The 25,739-nt window shown below is 34.9% G+C and overlaps 1 protein-coding gene across 15 annotated transcripts in view; it reads left to right on the top strand.

Moving 5' to 3' along the window:
- HERC4 (HECT and RLD domain containing E3 ubiquitin protein ligase 4) overlaps positions 1 to 25,739 on the top strand; it is a 109,755-nt gene that overhangs the window by 56,700 nt on the left and 27,316 nt on the right. For 12 of the 15 annotated variants that reach the window (XR_004960062.1, XM_036266039.1, XM_036266044.1 and 9 more), the window contains 8 exons: positions 5,544 to 5,620; positions 6,119 to 6,243; positions 7,318 to 7,377; positions 7,481 to 7,592; positions 8,085 to 8,274; positions 9,690 to 9,862; positions 18,742 to 18,861; positions 24,029 to 24,052. Coding sequence is in view for 14 of the 15 variants with exons in the window: in XM_036266039.1 (XP_036121932.1) it covers positions 5,544 to 5,620; positions 6,119 to 6,243; positions 7,318 to 7,377; positions 7,481 to 7,592; positions 8,085 to 8,274; positions 9,690 to 9,862; positions 18,742 to 18,861; positions 24,029 to 24,052 (881 nt within the window). In the remaining variant the exon portion in view is untranslated. The remainder of the gene's footprint in view (positions 1 to 5,543; positions 5,621 to 6,118; positions 6,244 to 7,317; positions 7,378 to 7,480; positions 7,593 to 8,084; positions 8,275 to 9,689; positions 9,863 to 18,741; positions 18,862 to 24,028; positions 24,053 to 25,739) is intronic. The other 3 variants (XM_036266043.1, XM_036266037.1, XM_036266049.1) reach the window with 1 other exon arrangement.

The raw sequence follows: 25,739 nt of genomic DNA, 5'->3' as shown, positions 1-25,739 counted from the left end.
GCCTGCTGCTAAGGTATGTGCCCTTGACCACAGTTGAACTTGTGACTCTTTGGTCTGCAGGCCGACGCTCTAACTGCTAAGCCAAACCAGCCAGGGCAAGAACTTTTTTTTTTTTTTTTCCCAAGTTTAATATATTTTTACTGATTTTTTTTTTTAAGAGAGAGGAAGGGAGAGAGAGAGAGACATCGATGTGAGGGATAAACATCGATTGGCTGCCTCCTGCTTGCCCCCTACTGGGGATCGAGCCTACAACCTAGGCGTGTCCCTGACCAGGAATCGATCCGGGACCTCTCAGTCCATGGTACAATGCTCAATCCACTGAGCCACACTGGCTAGGCATGATGAGAACTTTTAAGCTTTATTCTCTTAGCAAATTCCAGATATACAATACAATATTATTAACTATAGTCACTGTTCTGTACATTATTCCCCCATGATTTATTATTTTATAACTGGAAGATTTTACCTCTTGACCAACTTTACCCATTTTGCCCACCCGCTGCCTTTGGCAACCACCACTCCACCAATCTGTTCTCTGTATCTATGAGCTCTGTTTTTTGTATTTTTCTTTTAAGATTCCACATATAAGTGAGATCATACAATATATGTTTTTCTCTTTGTGACTTATTTCACTTAGTGTAATGCTCAAGGTTCATCCATGTTGTCACAAATGGTGAAGTTTCTTATTCATGGCTGAATAATATTCCATTATTTTGAAGTAATCTAAGCCATGTCTCCTCAGAAGCCTGTACCCAGGTATCTATTCTGTGAAGTATAAGTGGGTTTCAGATATCTGGTATAGTCCTTTTCCCAGGGCTCTGAGATTGTCCTTTGAAAATACAAACTCTGGCCTGTAGCTTACAGGAAAGCATTCAGGCAAGCATCAGAGTAAAACAGTCAGTAGATGATAGAAGCTTCAAATGACTGTGGCTAATTTAATACTGATAATTGTCAAGTGGAAAGATCTAATGAGGATTCATAATAAGAATAATACGATTGGCAGGGTAAGTTGTTTCTGTGGCATGCAAAAACTATTTATTCCAAGAAGATTTTAAGCACAGTGTTTTCTGATGATGGTGATTAAGCCTGTTCTCAAAGAAAGTGACTTTGGCATCTGATTTATAAATATGGAAGAGATATAATAATCCTGAGACCTAATGTACCAATAATAAAACCAAGAATATTAGGTAAAGAGATTCAGTAAGTGAGAGATCGAGCTTAGACATCTCTATTTTTATAAAACTCCATTGATAAGTCTGAAATACATCTCCATTTGAAAATCACTGATGGAAAAGTTAAGTAGGAATTTAAGCAGTAAGAAAGTACTAGAAAACATTTAAAATAAATTAAATAATAATGCCCTGGCTGGTGTGGTTTAGTTGTTTGAGCATTGTCCCATGCACCGAGAGGTTGCTGGTTCAATTCCTGGTCAGGGCACATGCTCGGGTTGCAGGCTCAGTTCATAATAGGCTGTGTACAGGAGGTAGCCAGCCGATTGATGTTTCTCTCTCTGTCCCTCTTCCTTCATCTTTCTCTCTAAAATCAATGCAAACATTTAAAAATAAAGTTAAACAATAACTGAAATTAGGACTGGAAGTGCATTTACCACCAGAACTTTGATTTTAAACATTTTTTTCTTTCATATTTAAACATAGAAAGTAAGGACATTGATGAGTCTCCAGGGACTTCTCATAAAACAATTATTGAAATAATTATATTTTACCATATAAGTTTGACCTAGAGAAGGTTGAGTATTTTTTCTGATAAACAACTCTTCCCATATAACTCTTATTAATAGTAAAACATCAAACAGACCTAATTATTTCTCACATCTGTTGTTATATGTTGCAAGAATTCTTTGTGATTCTCCAAGGCTTCTATGGGAAATCTCAAAGATAATTCACTAATATATAAAAGACATCTTGGAAGTTTTATTCTCCTGTATTTAGGATCTGATTTGGGGATGTGTATTAGTTTGCTAGGACTGCCATAACAAAATACCAGGCTGGGTGGCTTAAACAACAGAAATTTACTTTCTCACAGTTCTGAAGGCTCAAAGTTCAAGATCAAGGTGTCAGCAGGTTTGGTTTCTTCTGAGACTTCTCTCTTTGGCTTGTAGTTGACTGCCTTTTTGCTGTGTCCTCACATGACTTTTTCTCTTGTGCATTGCTAGTGTCTCTTCCTTCCTCTTCTTATTAGGTCACCAGACATATTGGATTAAGGCCCTACCCTAACAACTTCATTTCACCTTAATCACTTCTCTAAAGGCTCATCTCTAAATACAGTCATATTCTGAGGTACTGGTGGTTAGAGCTTCAACATAAGAATTTTAGCGGGACAATTTAGCTCAGCAGAGAGGCAAAAATCAAGAAAATTGTGAGAGGAGATTGAACACTTTATTAAGATGTAATATTTGCTTACCTGTTTTATTTATTTATTTTTTTATTTTTTTATCCTCACCCGAGGACATTTTTTCATTATCTTCAGATAGAGTGGGAAGGAGAGAGGAGGGAAGAGAGAGAGAGAGAAAAACATTGACATGAGAGAGACACATCGACTGGTGCCACCCATACGACCCCAACTGTGGCCAGGGACAAACTACAACTGAGGTACGTGCCAAACCGGCCGGGGTTGCTTACCTGTTTTATTAAAATGACAATAAAATTTTTTAAAGTAAATGTAGATAATAATGTAATTGAAAATAACTAACTCCTTAATGAGTGAGGAATCTTTGTTCTTTTTTTCCTCTTAAAAAATAAAAGACAATAAAGTCAACATAAAGCATAGAAAATTATTCTGTTAAGACAATTTTTGCCATCTATCCGATTCCACAAAAAAATAAAGAATGACATTTTATATTATAGTTGGTCATTAACCGGTGAATCACAGGAGTATATCCTTCAAAAATAGTGAACTTTGCTAAGACTATAACACGTTTTATATCTTCTTTCAGAGTCAAGTATAAACAGAGGCAAAAAAAAAAATCGTGTTCTGTCTTCAGTTATGCTTTCATATTCTGGAACAAACTGATACCTACTTGAGGACAGTCAAGCAAAATTACTTTCATATCAGTACTGAGACTTTACCTATGTTAACATGCAGTGAATTTGTTATTGTTCATCTTCAAGTTAATCAGTGTTTTGTTAATTTCTTAATTTTAAATTTTAATACAGTAAATACGAGTGCTTTTAACTCACATAAACAGAACCAGGCATATTGGATTAGTTTCCCACCCTAACCTCATTTTACCTTAATCACTTCTCTATAGGCCCAATTATAGCTGAACATAGTCATTTTCTGAGGTATCGGGGTCCTGAGCAAGTCCTAAGAATGTAAAGGAGTTCGGAGATCATCAGAAATTGTTCCTTTTCCTTGTAAATTGAAAGCACATACATAGTTGCATCTCTCTTTGTCACTATTGCTCCTAAATAGTACATTTGGCCCTCTGTAATTGCAGGTTTTGTATCCATGGGTCCAACCAACTGTAGATTGAAAACAGTACTTTTGATCTGTGATTGGGAATCTGCAGATGCAAAGGGCCAGTTGTATGCATTGTTCGATGCCATTTTATATAAGGAACTTAAACACTTGTGGATTTTGGTATCCTGGCAGTGGTGGTGGGCGATGTCATGGAACCAGTCCCCACACAAATGGAGGGACAACTATACAATTTACAGAATTGTAAATAGCTCAAAAACACCTTTTAAGTGGAGATATTTCTGAAGGCGGGTGCCCTAATCAAGACTCTTTTTTACATTGGGGCCTATTTCAGAGTCTTCACAATTTTTCTTAATAATGTATTTAGTAAAGAGTAGGGAGAATGTGATCTAGCCCTTCTAGATATAACAACATATATATATTATAAAGCTGTAACAATTAAATCAGATTATTGGTATATACATAGATATTCAGATCATTATAACACAATGGAAAGTCCAGGGTAAAAAAATATCCCTGCATAGGCATTGTATTATATAGGTTTTCTTTCCATTTCAGACTCAGTTTGGTAATGGTTTTTGGACATATATGTTGAAAAAGTCTTGGAGAACACTTGGGATAGAGAAGAGTGCCAAAATTGTTTAGAGTTATGTATTACAAGTGGAAGAGGTAGTACCTTTTTATAAACATAAAACAAGACATCACTCATATGTGGAGAAGGAAGAATTATGATTTAACACATGAAAATTGGTGGGGGGCTGGAAATCAGTTTAAGAGTCTAACCTAATAATATACACTGGAGTAAATTATAGATGGATTAAAAAGATAAATGTAAAAAAAGTTTTTAAAAATAATTCTGTGATTTGAGGTTGGGAAGAGCGCATTCAGCATTATAGTAGTGAAAGTCATCATAATGAATACATTTGATTAAATGGAAAAATAAATCTTCTGTAAGTCAAAATTAAATAATTATTTAGAAAAATATTTGTAGCAAATACAACAAGGTAAATAACCTGAATTTTTAAAGTGCTCATAAATAAACAGGAAGATATCTAATAAATAAATAAGACAAACATTAAATAGGATGGAAATAGGGTGACGAAATGGATTATATTTGGAAATTAATAGCCTTAAGTTACAATATGAGGCTTTGGTATATTGGTATATCATACTCCAAATGCTAATCCCCCAGTATTTATAATCATAGATACTCTCTTCATTTTGAGGAGAAGAGTCTTTGAATATCTTTTTGAAAAGGAGCTCTATTGCCCCTTCTTCTAAATTTGCTTGTTGAGTTTTATATTTTTGGACCTGATATGGATTTTATTGAGAAGTAATTGCCATGAAAGACCTGTGTGTGTTATCTTCTGTACAGCTATATTCAAGAAAAAAAATAATTTATACTATGAAGTATTTACTCAAGTTTTAACATTTACTTATTGTCATTCTTTTTAAAAGTGAACATTCTTAATTTTATTCTGAACTGTCTTTTACACCACACCTTTCATTTAATTTTTATGTCATCTTCAGTTTAAAATTGTTGAGTTAATAAAGATACAGACTAGAGCTGGTGTGGCTCAGTTGGTTGAAGCATCACCCCGTACACAGAAAGGTTGCTGGTTTTATTCTGGTCAGGGCACATACCTAAGTTTTGGGTTCGATCCCCAGATGGGAAGCAACCATTCCATGTTTCTTTCTCTCTCTCTCTCTCTCTCTCTCTCTCTCTCCCCCCCCCTCTTTCTCTACCCCTCTCTTTCTCTACCCCTCTCTTTCTCTACCCCTGCTCCTTACCCACATTCTTAAAAAAAGAGAGAGAGAGAGATGCAGACTAGAAAACACCATTTTTTTGTGTGGGTTAGAAGAAAGACTTTTAAACTTACCAAATGCTTCTTATGCTTGAGGATCATTTAATGTTTGTCACTTGGTCAGTCTAATTTCCTTAATAATTAGAATATTTCAATTTATTTCATATCATTGAGTCTATGAATGGGAGGTCTAATTAAATTAGATGATTAAGAGAAAATTCAGTAGCATATTTGATGCTTTGAAAAATGTGATATAAATCTTGATTTTTTTTTTGTTTTTACATTTTATTTTTATCACAGGTTCTGAAGAATATTTCTGTGTAAAAAGAATTTTCTCAGGTGGAGATCAAAGCTTTTCACATTACTCTAATCCCCAGGTAATAATAATCATATAAATAATTACTAAGCTCAAATAATTTTGAAGAAAGTTTTCAACCAATAAATGTTTTTTATATGTTATAATTGCCTTAATTTTTTTCCCTCATGTCTACAAATATTTTCTGATTTATTTATTTATTTTTCTTTATTGATTGTAGAGAGAGAGAGGGAGAGAGAAACATCCATGAGCGAGAACATCGACTGGCCACCTCTTGCATACCCCCCACTGGGGATTTGGCCCACAACCCGGGCATGTTCCCTGACTGGGAATCGAACCAGAGGCTTCTTGGTGCATGGGTTGACGCTCAACCAGTGAGCTACACCAGCCGGGCTTTTCTGATTTATTTAAGAAGTTTTGTTTTAGGAGTTTAGTAACTATTTACTTCTGTTTTTTAAAACTTCAAATACATAATATATTTGATTTTACATATATATCTAGGTTTAAATTATATATAGTATCTCCTTCGTCTGACTAATCTACTTGTTTTGAAATTTAGAACTGTGGGCCACCAGATGACTTTAGATGTCTTGATCCTTCAAAGCAGATCTGGACTGTGAACGAAACTCTGATTCAAAAATGGCTGAGCTACCCCTCTGGAAGGTTTCCTGTGGAGATAGCCAAGTAAGAAAGACATTTTACCTACACAAGCACAAACTCTCAACTCCATGGTAGAGCAACCTGTACTTTGGAGTTTTTATTTAAGTAAATATTTTATTAAATATCACTTACTACCCTGGCTGGTTTGGCTCAGCGGTTGGAGTGTCGGCCTGCTGTCCAGAGAGACCTGGGTTTGGTTCCCACTAAGGGCATGTGCCTCAGTTGCAGTTTGTCCCTGGCCCTGGTTGGGTCGTGTGGGTGGCAGCCACTCGATGTGTCCCTTTCACGTCGATGTTTCTCTCTCTCTCTTCCACTCTATCTGAACAAAAAATGGAAAAATGTCCTCGGGTGAGGATAAAAAATAAATAAATAAATATCACTTACTGAATAGTTTATGAACAAAAGTTATAAAATGTCTAGAATTTTTATAATGATATTTTAAGAGATCTTTTATTTAGTTTTATGTTAGAATTTTTCATATACATAATGATATATGAAATGACTTAAAATACTAAATATAGCCACTTTAGGATTTGAAATATGTTTTTTGTAACTTCCTGGTGGTCACTGTCTTTTTTTTTATTTTAATTAATTTATTTTTTATTAATTTTTGTTACAGATGTTTCTCCTTTTCCCCCCACTGATTCCCCCCTCCCCCTCCTCCCTGCCCTGTCCCAGTTTGTTGTCCATGTCCACTGTTCATGCATACATGTATACACTGTCTTAATTTTTATACTCCCTCTAAGATTTCAGTATTACTTTCTTGAATATTTTGCTTATAGATTAACTTGTTTAGTACTTAAGTTTTTCTAATTGTAGGTTGTGTTGGTGTTGTATCTGCTAAGCAGTTTTTTTTATAGTAGATTGTTTTTCCAAACTAAAATTCTTAAATGCTGAAGAGTAGGTTTTTTTAAGAACATCAGATTTTTTTCAATGAATCAGAGGATGAAAGCAATATTTGAGAAGCTCAAGGGTATATAGTAATACCTTTATCAAGTATTATTTAATCAATCTTTAATAATTTATAAAATCCTGATTTCTAATTAAGTGTTGATTAGAAGATTTCTTGTGGAATTAAACATTTATTTCAATTTTTAGTGAAATAGATGGAACGTTTTCTTCTTCTGGTTGTCTAAATGGAAGTTTTTTAGCTGTTAGGTAAGTGGCAAATCTTTGATATACTGAATTTTTAAAATTATATTAAATAAGTGAAATAATTTTAAAGTTTCATTTTATTATGTTTTCTTTCTTTTTTTAATAGCAATGATGATCACTATAGAACAGGCACCAGATTCTCAGGGGTTGACATGAATGCTGCTAGGCTTTTATTCCACAAACTTATACAACCTGATTATCCTCAGATAGCTCAGCAGGTTTGTTTTCTAATTACTTTATATTTGTATTATGTCGATTGTTGAGTTTTTTATTCCATGTTACTTTATGTTTATAGCCTAATTAACTTTACAGTTTCATACTCCTCACTATGATGCATTTTGTATGGTTTTATTAAACATATAAATATAAGAATTAAGGTTTTATTTTAAAACATTTGTAATTTGGCTGTCAAATATCTATAAATCTTTTCAGATGTCTGGCGCAGACCCTTAATTGCTCAACATTACCATGTTGGTTAAGTCTTTATATAACTATATAGAGAGAGTTTAAATGAGAATTGTATACAAGAATTCTCTTATCAATACTTAGGCATTAGTTTTTGTTGTGCTCCAAAGTACATTCACTGAGTCATTGCAAGACTTTCTTTCATCATTTCATGTTTGCTGTAATATATGATTATCTTTGTTTTTATATTTTGGAAAGTACATTTATTTTAAATGAAGTAGGTTTTACTTTTTGTCAAAATATAGGTGGCAGCTAGTTTGGAAAAGAATCTGATTCCTAAACTGACTAGCTCCTTACCTGATGTTGAAGCATTGAGGTTTTATCTTACTCTACCAGAATGCCCCTTGATGAGTGATTCCAACAATTTTACAACAATAGCAATTCCCTTTGGTACAGCTCTTGTGAACCTAGAAAAGGCACCACTGAAAGTACTTGGTAAGCATTTTAATATTATTTATTTTTAAGTGAAAATGCTCCCATATTCTTACTTTTTTGCTCTTTGAAATTTTTCTACCCTGCTTATTTGACACTGTCTTAGGGAAAAATAAACTTGTTTTTCCTTTTGTTGCTTTTTTTTAGTCATCTGATGCTAGTTTCTGAAGTTGTTCGAGACAGTATTAAAAATTAAACACATTAGCAGAGTCAGTATCAGGAAAGATAAAAATTGTTTTTCATAGTCCCCTCCCCCATTTCCTCCAGAGTGATCTTGCTATTAGAGAAGTTGAAGGAGGAGGAACAATTAAAACTGAACAAACATGAGTATTAAATTCTCCTTGAACTCTATTAACCCTTTGCCATCTATTTTCCTCACTTGCTAATTTCCTGATGTTTGATTTATTTCCCTGCATGTAGATGAGATTCTACTGCTTTTCTGATCTTAGAGTTCTGTCTCTATCTATTTAGGATTTTTGTCCTAAATTTTTCTAATTGTAAAGATTTTCTTTTTATCTCCTGGCTATTATAGTTTGCTTGCTATATTTAACCCAGTGCTTTCCTTCATAATAGTTTTTGTTAGGTTTCTGAAGCTGAGATATATGGAAGTAATAAAATCAGTACAAGAGTTTTTAGGCTGAAGATGAGCAAATGAAGCAACAAGTAAGGGGTAGAATCCTGGAATTCTAGGGAATTACCTAGTGAAGCAGGGACTCACAAGAGTATTATTCCTATTATTCTGTGTTGTCAGAAGTTTTGTATTCTTTCTGTCTGCTTCATAGGATTGTGGTATTTGCAGTTAATAACAACAAATAGTGAATGTGGGAAAGGACAGACACACTATACTTTATATTGTTCAACTTATGTATTTGATTTTCTGGAGTACCTTGCATTTTAAAGTGGTGCTTCAAATATTTCAACTTTGTGTTGATAAAGCTTAGAAAGATCCTTGTATATTGGAGCAATATCGTTTTAAAGTGTTTTTGTTTAAAAATTAAAATAGTAATTTGCAAAGCACGATTTAATAACTGGTTTTAATATTAGGTATAATGGTGAGTTTTTAATGTAATTTAGGAAAACCAAAAATATAAATTCAATAAATCTTTCTTACTTTGACTTTTTATTGAATTTATTGGGATGACCATAGTTAACAATTATACAGGTTTTGGGTGCACGATTTTACAACATATCATCTGTATATTTTCATTTTTGAGAGCTTTTAAAACAATATTTTTTAACTTGAGGGTGAGGTGAGGTCTGTAAACTCTAGAAATGTTACATAAAATACTGTGTCATGTGTATCTTCCTGCGTTTTTCCAAGGGTTAAGAGCTAATACTTTAGAAGAAAAATCAGTATTATTTTGAAAATCATGATTCTTTAAATTAATTTTATTTATGTGTTCACCTTTTAATAACAGAAAACTGGTGGTCAGTACTTGAACCTCCACTATTCCTCAAGATTGTAGACCTTTTTAAGGAAGTTGTGGTACATCTTTTGAAACTCTACAAGATTGGCATTCCCCCTTCTGAAAGAAGAATTTTCAACAGTTTTCTTCATACTGCATTAAAGGTTTTAGAAATATTACATAGGGTATGTCCAATAGTTTATTTTCCTCTTTCCCCATTGTTACTAACAGATCAATGATGTTTATTTTAACATTCATATATTACAGATTTAGATTGTCATAAAAGATACATAATAGAAATTTTTAAAAGTTATCTTAAGTTTTTCTTTAAAAGATATCTGTATTTTGGAGCTTTGGTCTTATTTGACTTTGTTAGACATTTATAGATAACTTGTCTGTAGTTGGGCAGAACATGAATTAGAATCCTCTTTATATTTTCTTGTGAAGAACGTAATTTGTTTGTTTAAATAATACGGTTTTTTGTTATTTATTGGTGGTAATCATATGAAAGAAACTGAATCCTAGGTGTGATTATAAGAATCAAAACTCATGGTCTTTTGCTATTGGGTACTAATGGCTTCAGTTAAAGTAGAACGTTTCATTTGAAACAACAAATGACTAGAAATTGGAACCATATATAATTCATTAATTTACCTATTGTTCTTTCCTGCCCTTCCTCTCAGTATAAGAAATAGTACCCTTTATACTTGTAGCAGTTCAAAGTTATATGAAGAAGTAGTCTCAGCTGTTTCATTAAAGATGGATTTGAGACATCCCTGACAGCTGGTAGGTATATCTCTATTATGCCATTTGGTATTCTTGAGATGCTATTTCCTTTTTGGGAGACATGACCTAAGGGAGAAGCTTATGTTTCTAGCCTCACAAATGACTAAAAAACTCTTATGAACCTTTACTCTTTAGTTTCCTCCCCTTAATGATTTCTTTAATGTTTTCAGACCCTTCTTACCTCGTACTGAGGTAAAAGATAAGCGAATAAAGAAGATAGTCCTTCTGTTCTCTGTAAGAAAGAACCCATGTGGAGCATTTATATTTCCTTTTTATTCTTTCAGTGAAGTTCCTGTGTTTTTTCTAAATGACTTTTTGAAATTACTCTTTTCTATTGTATTTAGAATGTCCAAGATTCCTAGGAAAAAAAAAAAAGCCATTTCTTTTCTCTTTTAATCAAAGAAATGATAGCTATTTCTTTCCTAGGAAATAAGTCATTCTTATGTTTGCCGTCCCCAGAACAAGCCTTTCTTAACAGCATTTTAGGGTTAACTGGATTCTGCAGTAATCTTGCTATTAAGAAGATCCTCTAACTTCATGGGATGAGCCTCTCCTTTCTAGATTTCTTTTGTCTAGAATTCAAGAGATTAATTAGATTTTTTTTTCTCCTTTCCTCTGGACTCTTTTCTTACTCCAGTGAACCATTCTTATAAGCCGGACCTGATTCCCAAATAATTATTTATCCTTTTTCCCTTCCTTCTTATGTGCTTATCTTTATTACCCCTTTAAATATATATATATGGGGGGGGTTGCTTTATCTGTGTCTTTTACTACAAATAAAAGGGAGGGTAGACAAAGAGTAAGGATTTGAATCTTTTGTCTTTCATAATTACAGACAGAATTTGAGTAAGAAACTTAAGTTACCTGCTTAGTTCAGAAGCCTCAGTCTCTAATGAAGAAGAACCCTATTGGGTTCTATCTCCAGAGACCTTTTTGATAGAGCTATGCTAAATACTAGAATCCTAAATTTTTGCTTGCTGAAACAGAAGAGAAAATAATCTAACAGTGGCCAGGATTAGAACCTCCTTTATATATTAATTGATGTGAGCATGTTATATATATTCGTCATTTAATTTTATAAACTATATGGTTGATATTTGCCCCTTATTCTGAATTTTAAAGGTCATAAACTAGTAAGTAGCAGAGTTGAAATACAAATCCAAGTCTACTTCCAAAGTTCTTGCTGCTTCTAATGTACTTACGTTTTGGCACATACAGTATTATAGTATGTTTAACAGCAGGTTTGCTTTTTTTTTTGAATCCTCACCCGAGGACATTTTTCCATTTTTTTGTTCAGATAGAGTGGGAGGGAGAGAGAGAGAAACATCGATGTGAAGGGACACATCGAGTGGCTGCCACCGCACGACCAACCAGGGCCGGGGACAAACTGCAACCAAGGTACATGCCCTTAGCGGGAACCGAACCCGGGTCTCTCTGTACCGCAGGCCGATGCTCCAACCGCTGAGCCAAACCGGCCAGGGCTTTTTCTTTTTTTTTTAGCAGGTTTGCTTTTATTCATTTATTCATTCATTCATTTATTATTTATTTTATTTATTTATCTATTTTTTATCTTTACCCGAGGACATTTTTCGATATTTTGTTCAGATAGAGTGGGAGGGAGAGAGGGAGAGAAACATCGACGTGAAAGGGACATGTCCAGTGGTTGCCACCTGCACGACCCAACCAGGGCCGGAGACAAACCACAACCGAGGTACGTATGTGCCCTTAGCGGGAACCGAACCCGGGTCTCTCCGGACCGCAGGCTGATGCTCTAACCGCTGAGCCAAACCGGCCAGGGCTTATTATTTATTTTTAATTCTCACCTGAGGATGTGTTTGTATTGATTTGAGAGAGAGACATCTATTGGTTGCCTACCATATGCTCCCTCACTGGGGATCGAATCTACAACCTTTGGTTGCGCTCCAGCTGACTGAGCTACCCAGCCAGGGCAGGGAGTTTGCTTTTATTTTATGTCCCTAGATACAGTGGTTCATATTTCCATAATAGCTGATAGTAGTGTCTTGTTAAAAGACCATGTTTCTAACTCCATTTGTGCTGCTTCCTATCCTCTATAATTTTGAACAAGCCTTTCTCTTTATCAAATATGCAAGTAGAAAATTATCTATAAAATGAGGACTAAAGTACTAGGCTAATAGTTTCCTAGGATTAATGTATTATTTAAATTATACAGTATATGTAATTATTATACCTTCATATGGCAGTGATATTGTTATCACCATTACCACCATTTGAATGGGAAACTTCTATTTTTCACTTGATTCATTGGGTTATACAGAAACTAGGTCCTTGTACAAAATTGTTACATACTCAAAAGCAGAATGATAATGGTATCACTTTCTTAAGCATCTTTTACTGAGAGTTTTTAGAGCAATCACTTATCTTTCTTCTACCTATTTTGGAGAAAACTTTCCTCGGTCCTAATCTGCAGTAAATGGATACTCGTGGAAATTAACTGTCAGGGATGTTTTGTTTTCATCTTTAGTGAAACCCAAGTTGCTTACCAGAAACTTGTTTTTTCAAAAACACCTTATGACTGACAACTATATATATTCGTTCTCTCTGCTCCATGGTTAAGAATTAGAAGTTTTCCTCAAATGATTTCCTTCTTGACCTAACCCTAGAGTAGGATTAGGAACTAGAGAATTGGACCATGTGTTTCCTAATCATTTTAGGATATATGGATGACTATTTCCTCCCTTATGTCATGTCCTTTGGAAAGCTTTTGAATTAAAAATCACATCCAGTGCTCCAAATGGCATAAGAAAGATAGCTTTGGTACCTACTGTCAGGAATGGATATATTACCAGATAAATGAATTTAATGGCAAGTAATTGGGTTATTTAGTAGTTTCTGCGTTTTCACACAATACATTATAGAGATAGTGGTATTCCTAACAAAAAACCAACTTGGCCTGTCTAGTGTAATTGTTACATATCATGCTAAATGTCTCAAATCAGAGATTTAAAAAAATTGTTTTTTGGGGTTTTTTTTTTTGCAAGGAACCTTTTCATAAACCAAACATAGAAGACACACATTTCTACTTACTATATACCACCTTTTAATTGAGGTTTATAAATCAGAATGCTAAACTGTAATTAAAATGTGAAATGAAAGTGTTATGATCAAACATATAATTTTGTCCATTTCAAGTGGTATACTAAATGTGCAGGTAGTTTTGAACTACCATATGGTTTCTTCTTTTTCTTTTTCATTTTACACATATTTATTGAGTGCCTACTATGTGCTTATCATTCTGTTAGACATTAGGGATGCGGTGATAAGGAAAAGATGTGATTTTTCCCTTAAGATTACATAAAGCAGTTTTATACATTCAAGCAAATAAACATTTATGATGTAGCATGGTAAGTGCTAGATTAAGGGAAATGAAGGGTGCTATGAGAACTCAGAGGAGGGCACATAACTCAGAGTTAAGGAAAACTTTCTGGATAAAATAATATGTTATACAAATGTATTTTTATGTATTTATGTATTTTTTTAAACTGTTGATTTTTATATGTAGATCTGTATACAGGTCTTTTGGATGGATCTTCTATTCAGTGTCTAATTTCCCTGTTTTTACAGCACTGTTAACTGATTTTCTCTTTGGTTATTAAATCATTGTGACTAAACTAACAGCCATAATTTCCTTCCACGTCTAAGTTTGACTGCAGTTTGTCTGTTCCTGAACCAAATTTGGTTTCTGAATTATTAATTTTTATTCTAATGTTATTTCTTTTCAAAAACATATTTGCAGGATATACAGACTACAAACACTGGTTGCTATTGGTTTTACGTTTTAAAATCTAAAATATTTAAAATAAAGAAAAATATATATCAGTGGTCAGTGGGATGTGAATCATTTTCTACAGTGTCACTACATTTTAGTGTCCAATGTTATAAAAAGTTAGTGTGTATGTAGTCAAGTGCTGCTTAATGACTGGGATACATTCTGAGAAATGCATCATTGGGCGATTTTGTCAATGTGAACATCATTGGGTGCACTTAACAAACAGATGGAATAACCTACTACATACCTAGACTAGATGGTATATAGCTCATTACACCTAGGCTGCAAGACTGTACAGCATGTATAAAACAACATGAGATTAAATCAAGCACAAGAGACAATGATGCAGTTGAGATATGTAAGCATGAGATGTATGAGGCTGCTATTGGTGTAACACAGCTTCCTGTTTTTACAGCCAACTTTTTTGATAAATAGGAAGACTACACTGTACAATAATGATAAAAAGTGTAATATAGTAAATACATATAGTCATTATCATTATCAAGTATTACATACTATATATAATTGTGCTATACTTTTATACAACTGGCAACACAGTAGGTTTACACCAGCATCACCACAAACACATGAGTAATATATGAGTAATCGACTATGAAGTCTGCCATGTCACTAGTCAGTGGGCGTTTTTTCAGTTTTACTATAGTCTTATGGGTCCACCCTCGTATAATACAATTTGTAAGTTGATCATGACTGCATTTATAAACAAATTTTGGAGAGACAAAAGCCAAGGCATTTTTAGTGTAATGTGTATATTTTCATTTTTAGTAGAATGAGTTTAAAGACTGTAGGGCAATGAACTGCAAACTTTTCCTATTAAGAGCCAGTGAGTAATATTTTACAGTTTGCAAACCATATGGTTTCTGTTGTAACTACTCAACTCTCAGCTCTGCTGCAAACAGTATGTAAATAGATGAGCTTGGCTGCTTTCCAATAAAACTTTATTTACAAAAACAGTCTAGTCAGGATTTGGCCCACAGGCTGTAGTTTGCTGTCCCCTGCTCTAAGATCAAGGTTTTGATCTCCAGAAGTAAACTATTTTTGTTTGAAAGCCAGGAATAGCAATTTCACTCTGGTCAGTTTCTTCCAAATGGCTACCTTGACCTCAGATATAAATTAAACAATGAAAGAATGAGTTCAAAGTGCCTTTTTTTTTTGTTTTAACCCCCCCCCCCTTTATTGATTTTAGAAAGAGAATAAGTGAGAGGGAGAGAGAGAGAGAGAGAGAGAGAAACATTGATGAGCGAGAACATTGATTGGCTGCCTCCTACATGTCCTCTAGGGATTTGGTTCACAACCTGGGCATGTGCCCTGACCAGGAATCAAACCGGTGCCCTCTTGGTGCATGGGTCGATGCTCAACTACTGAGCCACCCCAGCCGGGCCAGAGTGGTTTTGTCTGTGAATAGAGGGATTAACTTTGAAGATGAAAGCAGTATTACTAATATGTTCTTAAACTAGGTTATTTATATCCTCAAGAGTAGGGCACAGAATCAAGCATTAGTTTTACTTGATGACATAACTTTAAACATATTCATAAAAGGAAAAAATGTGTTTTTACATATATATTCTAATATAAACTATTCTAAATATATGTTGCACACATTTATATGTATAAATATTCACATATTCTCATGTGTGTATGAACATACATATATTAGAGAATAAGTTGAGGTAGTCATATAGTGAGTTAAGAATAATACATGTGTAGCCTAGCTGGTGTGGCTCATTGGTTGAGCATCAATCCATGCACTAAAAGGTCGCCGGTTCAATTCCCGGTCAGGGCACATGCCCAGGTTGTGGGCTTGATCCCCAGTGGGGGACATGCAGGAAGTAACCAGTCAATGTTCTCTCTCATTGATGTTTCTCTCTCTCTCTCTCTAAAATCAATAAAGACAAAATATTTTTTAAAAAAAGAAGAAGAATACATGTGTAGCCTGGCCAGAGTGGCTGAGTTAGTTGGAGTGTTGTCCCATGCACTGAAGAAGTTTCCATCTATTCCTGGTTTACTGAAAGTGTTTATAAAAGGTGTTGAACTTTGTCAGATGCTTTTTTCTGCATCTGTTGAAATGAACAAATTATTTTTTCTGACTTTTTTTTCCTGAAAGGTAGTGAAATGCATTGATAGTTGAATATTATACCAACCTTGCATTCCTGGGATAAACTCCACTTGGACATATTATATGTTATACTTTATGTATACTGTCAGATTTAATTTGCTAATATTTTGTTGAGGGCTTTATGTTTATGTTTATAAGGGATGTTCATCTGATAATTTTTGTTTCTCATATTGTCATCAGCTTTTAGTATCAAGGTTATTCTGGCTTCATAAAATGAATTAAGAAGTAATCCCTCTTTTTATACTCTCTGAGTTGTTTTAAGATTGATATTATTTCTTAAGTGTTAGAACCTTGGCTGGTGTGGCTCAGTTGATTAGAGCATCATCCCATACACCTAAGGGTGGTGGGTTTGATTCCCAATCAGAGCATATTCTTTCTCTGGGCTCAGGACAGTTCTTGTTCCTCAGCTAACATCATCCTCCGAGGGATTGAGGGTTTTTCCCTCCTTCAGCAACATGACATGGAATTTGCTTCCCTTTTTTCAGTGGCTGAAGGCTTTTGGCTCTTTCTACATGAGAAGGATCTGGGCAGGATACGTAGGCCTTGTCCTTTCTCACAGTGGCAGCCAGTTTCTTGCACAACTAAGAGAGGCTCTTGATCTTCTGCCCTATTTCCAGTCATCTTCATGGGCATTGAAGATGGATGAGTGAGTGCAAACTGTCTGGGGCGCCCAGAGCTTTTATACAGTTAAGTTATCCCATAGTCAGAATTAAGCAGTTTTCTTATAATTTTAGGTTATTTTTTTTTCTGCTTATATGACAGCAGTATCTTCCGGTTGCCCTGCCACAGGTGACCCTTTCTGGCATCCTGTTTCTCTTTGGAAGTCTCTGTTCATCCTTGGAATTCAGGCCACTTGGTTATATTACGACTTTAGCTCCCTGGTAGATTGAAGAAAAAAATGGGGTAATTTAGAAGTGTTTTGTTTAACTGCACTGTCGTAGGATTTTCCAAATATCTTTTTTGTTACTTTTATTTTAATTCCATTGTGGTCAGAGAATATCCTTTGTATACTTTGGATTCTTTTAAATGTATTTATGAAGACTTATTTTGTGGTCTATTTTAGTGACTATCCTGTGTGTAATTACTGGGTAGAATGTTCTAAATAGTGAGTTGGTTGAAAATGTTGTTTAAATTTATATACTTAGTTATTTTTTTTCTATCTTCTGCTTTCTGCATCAGCTCTCTCCCCTATCTCTCATGTTGATTGAAAGTACCCCCATGGGAAAAAAATTGGAACCCCACCCCCACTGTTTTTTTTAATCCTCACTCGAGGACATTTTTCCATTTTTTTGTTCAGATAGAGTGGGAGGGAGGGAGGGAGAAAAAGAGGGGGGGGGAGAGAGAGAGAGAGAGAGACATTGTCCTGAAAGGGATACATCAAGTGGTTGCCACCCGTAGGACCCAATCAGGGCCGGGGACAAACTGCAACCAAGGTATGTGCCCTCAGCGGGAACCCAATCCGGGTCTCTCTGGGCTGCAGGCCGATGCTCTAACCGCTGAGCCAAACCAGCCAGGACTGGAACCCCCACTTTTTAATCCCATTACTTTGGCTTTTATGAGAGTCCTGGCCAGTCTTATAAAAGTCCTACTACAATTAGAACATTTATCTGATTGTTTCCTTAGGATGATGTTTAACTTGTTCCTTTATCATTTTTATTTCCTGTAAACTGGAATTTAGATTAGGAAACTTGATTAGATTCAGGGTAAACATTTTTTTGCTTCATAGGTGATATCTGTACTTTCTGTTGCATTATATCATCAGTATAGTAGTATTTGATTATCTCAGTAATTGGTGGTGATTAGTTCTGATCATTCAGTTACTGAGATTCTCTCCACTGTAAAGGTTTATTTTTCCCTTTGTAATTATTAAGTAATTTTTAGGGTGGTAATTTGTATTCTCTTCATTTTTTACATCCTACCCAAATTTCACCTCTTACTTCATTCTAATCAGATGCTATTTAGAGTGACACTTAAGTATTAGCTGTTCTTATTGTTATTTAAGTCCCATTCCCAACCAGAAGCCCTTATAGTTTCTAGTTTATATATACTATATATGTTTTAATGGCACATATCTCATATTGTGTGGTGGTTATATAAACACTTTTTAAATATTTACTGGATTTTCAGGTACTGAATGCATATATTACATCTTATAAATCTGTTTCCCATAGCACTTAATTCATTTTGCATATAGTAGGCACTCAGTAAATTATTTTTTATAGGAAGAGAAAATTGGCTAAGAAATCTCAAGCCTTTTTCTATTAACACATTTTTCAGTATCTGCCTTAGATCTTGTTAAGTTTAATGTTAATTACACTTTTATTTTTTTGTAGGTAAATGAGAAAACAGGGCAGATTATACAGTATGATAAATTTTATATACATGAAGTACAAGAATTAATAGACATAAGGAATGATTATATCAACTGGGTTCAACAGCAGGCGTATGGAATGGTATGTTTCCTGTTGCATTTTATTATTTCGTTTTATGTATCATTTGTCCTAATGTAAAAAAAATTGCTTGTTTTTGAAACACCAAACTTTTTTCAGAACTTTAATACAGAGCTTATTATTGAAATAAAAACACATTGCAAAGGGGCAGCTACATATTGTGCATATTTATAAATAAACATTCCACTTTTATAGCAAAGCCAAACCGAAGAGATAGATTACACTTTTCTAAATAAAAATTGACATGGATTTATAACCCTCATTTGTTTTCCATGTGATTGCCTCTTAATTCTCTAATGGTGACAATATTGGAGTCCCTGATATTGGAACTCTAAGAATATACTATTATTATTGTGAGATCAGTGCCTTACAACTACAGAGGAAAGTCCCAGGACCAATAATTTTATTTTCTTCCCTTTTATGTGTTTAATTTTACTTCAGATTTCTTGTATACATCCACATGTATGTGTAATTCTTTCTATATGGTGAAGTCTCTAATAACTGGACAGTTAATGTCCCATTAAAATAATAGCATAGCCTTATAAAACTTGAATTAGGCATGCAAAGTTTTAATATAGAAATGGGTAAGCCACTAGATAGAAAACAGTCAGGTTTAATACTCTTAATTTGCTAACCATTGTAGCATACTCGAGTCCCTCTTTTTCACCCTGAAGCAGATAATTCGAGCATTATGTATGTAGCAGTTGTAGAAGGGTGAGTAGCCTTTCATTGCTTGCTAGGTACCATGTGCAAGCTCCTTATAGATGGGAGCTTATTCACCAGCACCTCTAATAATGTCTGGAATATATCTGGTAGGCACTAAAAAAGTATTATAGTTTTTGAATGGCAGTGTGGTTGATGTATGCTGTTTTTAGTATACTGTCATCTGTAGGTATCAGGTCACTTCTAGAATATCTTTTGCTTACCTAGGTACTTGGGTCTAGATTGGAAGAGATTTGTTCATCAACCTCCCCCCCCCCCATCTCCTAATCACTGGGAATCTAGGTCAAGTTTACAGTTACTCTACAGATTTAGGTATACTCATTTGCTCATTCAACAAATATTTATTGGAAATCCCCTATATAATAGGCAATTATTTAGTTATTAGAAATACAATCATGAACCAGATAATTAAGGGCCCTGTTCTCAAGGAACGTATCTTATATCTAGTGGGCAAGATGGACAGTAATCAAATAAAGCAAAAAATATTAGTTAATAATCTGCGCTTAATATAGAGAATTAGAATAAGAGAATGTGATAAAGACTGTATGGTTTCATGCAAATGAGTAATCAGAAAAGTCTTGTCTAATGAAGTATGAGCTGTAATCTAAATGTTAAGAAGCGGCCATGTAAGATCAGAGTAGAGAGAACCTCAGGAGAAATGAACATCTTGTAAAAGACTGGGCAAGAACAAGCTTGGAGGATAGAAAGTGGCCTGTATGGCTAAAATATGGGAATGGGAAGAGTTCTGGTAAAAGGTCAGAGAAATTGACAGGTGCCAGATGACGGAAGTTTTATAAATTAGGATCATAAACTTGGATTTTATCTGAAGTGTTGTGGTAAGCCATTGGAGGGTCCTAAGTCAGGTGAGTTACATTGTGATTAATATTTTTAAATCATCATTCTGTCAGCTCTGTGGAGAATGGAGTGCAGAGAATAAAGCAAAACTGAAAGAGGGGAAACTAGTTAGAAGATTGTTTTAATAGATTAGGGAAGCTAAAAGGATTAGTTTGACTAGGATGGTGGTTGTGTAGATGGAATTGGGAAGTGGACTTGGAATACCTCTCAGAGGTAAAAGGGACAAGAATTGCTGGTGGATTAGAGATGAAATGAGGAAAGGAGAGAAATGAACATAAAGATTAAGGAGTGGTGGGTAAGGTAGGCGGAGTTGTGGAAACCAAAAGCAAGTGAAGGAGACACTGTGTTGAATGCTGCTGAGAGATAGAATAAAATAGAATTGAGCAATGAATTTGGTTACATGAAGGTTATTGGTAACCTGGCTAATGCTAGTCTACGGTGAGGCATACGTAAGAGAAATTTGGAAATGAGGAGTAGGGAACAACAGCCATAGGTAATACTTTCAAGAAGTTTTGCATTGAATCTAGTCAGAGAAAGACAAATACCACATGATCTCATTTATTTATGGAATATCATGAACAAAATAAGCTGTAGATCAAAACATATCCAGAGACATGGAAGTAGGGAACAGACTGACAAACCTCAGAGGGAAGGGGCCTGGGAGGGTTGGGAAGAGATAAACCAAAGAACTTTCATGCATATATGTACAACCAGTGGACACAGACAATAGTGTGGGAAAAGCACGAGGAGGGTGGGAGCCGGGAAGAGAGGGTCAGTGGGCGGCAGACACTTGGTTGAGAGTGCACCCATGCACCAAGAGGTCGCCAGTTTCATCTCTGGTCAGTGCACATACCCAGGTTGTGGGCCCAGCTCCCAGTAGGAGGAGGCATGCAGGAGGTCACCAATTGATGTTCTTTCTCTCATCAATGTTTCTCTCTCTCTTCTTCCTTCCTCTCTCTCTAAAATCAATAAAGTAATTTGGTTCTCCCGCCCATGAGACTTTTGAACATTCCTTCATACCTTTTTCACTTCACCTTCTAAGACATTGCGTGACTGAAATTAGGCCTGCCTTGACACAATTTCAGGGCCCCCACTCTGAAAAGAGTCAAAAGTTAGTGTTTGAATATGTGGATTTGAAGCCAGGTCATGCATTGAATGATATGTTGATTTTTAGCAGTAGCCCCACCAGTGTGGCTCAGTGGTTGAACATCAATCCATGCACCAAGAGGTTAGTTGGCTTTACCTATTTTGTAGTATCCTGCCTCCATCCTTCAAACCACTTTGTTTTCCTAATTTTCCTTTGGAAATACTACTTTAAATTAGATTTGCAGCTAGTGTAACTACTACCTTGCGGTCTATTCCCAGAAGAGTTCATCCCTGCTTTTTAAGGCTTAAATTTTTTTAATGTTTGAACTTTTGTATAAGATGCTAAACCCTTAATTGAAATTTCTAATAATGATTTTTATCTGGTTGTGTCTCTTCAGTGCCTCTCAGATAAATCATTTTGCTTGATATTTAATAGTCTTTCTTCTTTTCTCAAGTCTTCCATGTCTCATTATTTTTCATATTCCTACCAATTCAGATCTCTCTTCACAATCAAACTTACATTCTGCTTTGGTATGATTTAGTCACACTATAAATTCTAAAATAATATTATCGACTTCCCCAATGCTTAATGATATGCATAGCACCTTTATCTACTTACATGTAGCAATAAAAATAGTGCATATATATTAATGTTTTACTTAAGAATAAAGTCTATCTCCTGTGATATAACTACCTTGGTATTTAGTATAGGTAGGTATCGAGCACGCCATAGTCAGTCATAAAATATTGAAAGATGTTTCTTTGCTTATTCAAACTTTCTTAGTGGTAATAATACTTTTAAAATGCCCCACAGGATATATTATAAAAGGATTTCAAATATTTCTGTTAAATTGCTTTCAAATTACACCGAGTGTAATCTAAAAGGCTTTTTCTGCAGAACAGCTTCCAGATACAGTACATTCTTGTTAACGCTGCCAGTAGGGGCACTTTTGTAGTGATAACTTTGTGGTACTCTGAATTTTTTGAAAGAAACTATTATCAATAACTAACTTTCTCAGAATAGGATTTTTATAGAGTCATATTTTGCTTATGCTTATACTGCTTTGGCTTTATTTAACACAGTGTAGTGAGAGAACCCTAAGTCTTTGCTGATATCTTAAAGCCCCCTGATACCCTTCAGGGCATGTGAAAATTTAGCCAACTATGAAGTTAGAGGGAACAATCCACACTAGACTTCCCTCACTTCTCATACCAATTGCAAGTTGGGGAGGGGTCCCCAAACTGCCCTCAGGTTCAGTAATTTTCTACAAGTTTTCCCAAAACTCACTGAAAACTATTACACTGACGTTTACAGTTTATTACAGGGAAAAGATAAAGATTAAAAATCATCCAAGGGAAGAATTACATAGGTAGAGTCTGGGAAAGGTACCAAAGGCAGAGCTTCTGTTTTTTTCTCCCTATAGTCATGGAATAGTTATTTTCCCAGCATTGATATGTGACATTACTCACAAAGTAGTTCCAACCAAGGAAGCTCACCAGAGCCTTGGTGCCCAGAATTTTTATTGAGACTCAATCACATACTGCCCATGTGGCTGACCTTTAGTCTCAAGCCCTTCTGAGGCAGAACTGATAATCACATGGCCCAGAGCCCTCAGTTAAACAAAGACAACCCTATCAGGAGACATTCCTAACATCTCTACATCACCTCCCAGTACCTGAGGAAAAAGTCAGACCTGTCTTTGGATAAGACAGGTCTTATTCTGACTATACAAACTACCATCTGCAAATTTAGTAACATATTTTTGGAGATTCTAGCCCTTCATATTTGTCTATACCCTGACCATATATGAAATCCTTCTACAAGAAATTGTACATTTCTGCTTAGTGAAGTGGTAAGCTTTTATGAGAATTTCCATTATTATTTCCTTCGTAAATGTCTCTTTCTCCATTTCTTCTTTCTACTTATCAACCATTGCGCCCTGTCCTGTACTTTCTATTTTAAACTAATTTAGTGTTAAAGAACTCTTAATATAAGATACATTTTTTACTGCTTTTTTCTGAAAAGTAAGAACATATGGCTTATTTTTCTCACTTTGTTCCCATATAGCATTTACTCTGTTAAACACTTTCCGAACATTTAGTTAAGATTAACCAAGTGTGAAAGTTTGAAGAGTATTTTCTCCATTTGCCAGGTAGAGAAACAGAGCCCTAAAATTATTTAAGACCAAGTTAGATTAGGATTTGTTTCCCCATTCTACCTAAATTTTGCAAATGGGTTACTTAGTTGCTGAAACCAAATGTTGTTATATTCAAGCCTCAATAAATTTATCATCACAAGGTACATGAAACAAAGGAGTTACATTTATAGATATATAGGGTACATATGGAAAGGGTAAGTTTTGCTGTAGATGTTTTTTGGTCTACTTCATTAATTCAGTATTCTTCTGTAGCAAAATATATGAAATGCTACTTTGAATAGAAATAGTTAAATTTGGACACTAACATTGCTCTTTCCTCATTATTACATTCTGCACTGCTGTCTTAGGATGTCAACCATGGATTAACTGAGGTAAGTTTGGTGTAATAGTCTTATGTTCAGAGTAAGATATATTCTCCTTTGTCTTAAGTGGTAGGAGAGCTAAAGGTTCCTCGTGTGTGTGACTTTAAAATAAATAAATATACATACATATTTATGTGTGTGTGTATAGATAAATGTTTAGAAATTGTTCTATGTGGAATTTCATGTAGAAAATGAAAACCTCTGTATTAATTTAACGTTATACCTGTATGTTTACTCTCAAAAATATTTGGTTAAAATTAGTTTCTATCCTCCTAAAGTCTTCCAGCATAAAATTTAATGTGTCCTCAGAATATAAAAAAGCAAACTTTTAAAATCTGACAGATGCCTACATAGTACGTCAGAAAATATTTTATATTAGAAAAGTAAAATAATCTTTCGTTTTTAAACTAATAACTGATAACTCGAAATGGTCATAAAATTAAATAAACTTTCAGTATAATCATCTTTCTCACTTTGTTTTACATAATCAGCAATCCTAAACCTACCTTTTTAACAATTGGGAATGTTACAGAACTTCTTTAATACTTGTATTATAGGCTAGGTTTTCTTTTGCTTTGCTTTGCTTTGCTTTTCCCCCCACTTGAACCAGTGAAGCATTTAGAGTTAGCTTTAAATTACAGGCCTAACATTGCTTCCTCATCCTCAAAAAGAAGTACCACATAGAGTGTGGAGCCAAAGGGGACTTTTAGAAATCATCTCAGTCTTTTGGAGTTTTAGAGCAGTAAAATGACTTTCCATCATTAATAGCTAGTTAGTGACACAAATATAGGATGGAGGTAAAAATTGTCATATGAAAAATAGTGAAGAATAATTTACTGTAAAGTTAATATAATTCAGGTGTTGTTTTATATGTTGAGAGCAAAGAGTTGATATTCTATACTGATTGGGCATTATTGGATTATTTTGTTTTTGGTGGCCATAGTTAAGAGAGTGTTAAAACAAATTAAATACATTTAAAAGAAGATGGTTATGATGGAAAAGAGCTGGAAACCATATTTATTTTCAGAATAGCTGAGAAAACTTAGTATTTAGTGTGGGGGGAAAGACAGCTTAGGGAGAGAGCATGAGGGCTTTAAATATTTAAACCATATATACTTTCCTGCAGAGGCAAAATGAAGACTGAAATACAAAATGAAGTGATACACAGTCAGATTCAGAATAACATAAAGAATTATGTTATGTTATGTACTTAAAAAGAAGTGGGCTGTTTCATGGTGTATTAAGTTCTCATTGGAGGCCTTCTAGTAGGGTTCTGTGTCAGGGCTGGCACAAAAATACTGCTTGTTGGATAGATGGCAGGAATATATCCTTCCAGCTTCAAGAATCTGTGACTGCAGTTCATAGCTCTTTGCATTTTTCTGCACTGTTAAAAAACACTTACCGCCCTGGCCAGTTTGGCTCAGCGGTTAGAGCGTCGGCCTGCGGTCCTGAGAGACCCGGGTTCGGTTCCCGCTAAGGGCGCGTACCTCGGTTGCAGTTTGTCCCCGGCCCTGGTTGGTCGTGCGGGTGGCAGCCACTCGGTGTGTCCCTTTCACATCGATGTTTCTCTCTCTCCCTCCCACTCTACCTGAACAAAAAATGGAAAAATGTCCTCGGGTGAGGATAAAAAAAAAAAAAGAACACTTACCAATCAATCACTGCATTACCTGCAAGGATAAATAATTGTCTATAAGAT

Source organism: Molossus molossus, unplaced genomic scaffold (assembly GCF_014108415.1).
Source record: "Molossus molossus isolate mMolMol1 unplaced genomic scaffold, mMolMol1.p scaffold_m16_p_17, whole genome shotgun sequence".
In the NCBI taxonomy this organism is placed as follows: Eukaryota; Metazoa; Chordata; class Mammalia; order Chiroptera; family Molossidae; genus Molossus; species Molossus molossus.
This window is presented reverse-complemented; position numbering and strand designations above follow the sequence as displayed.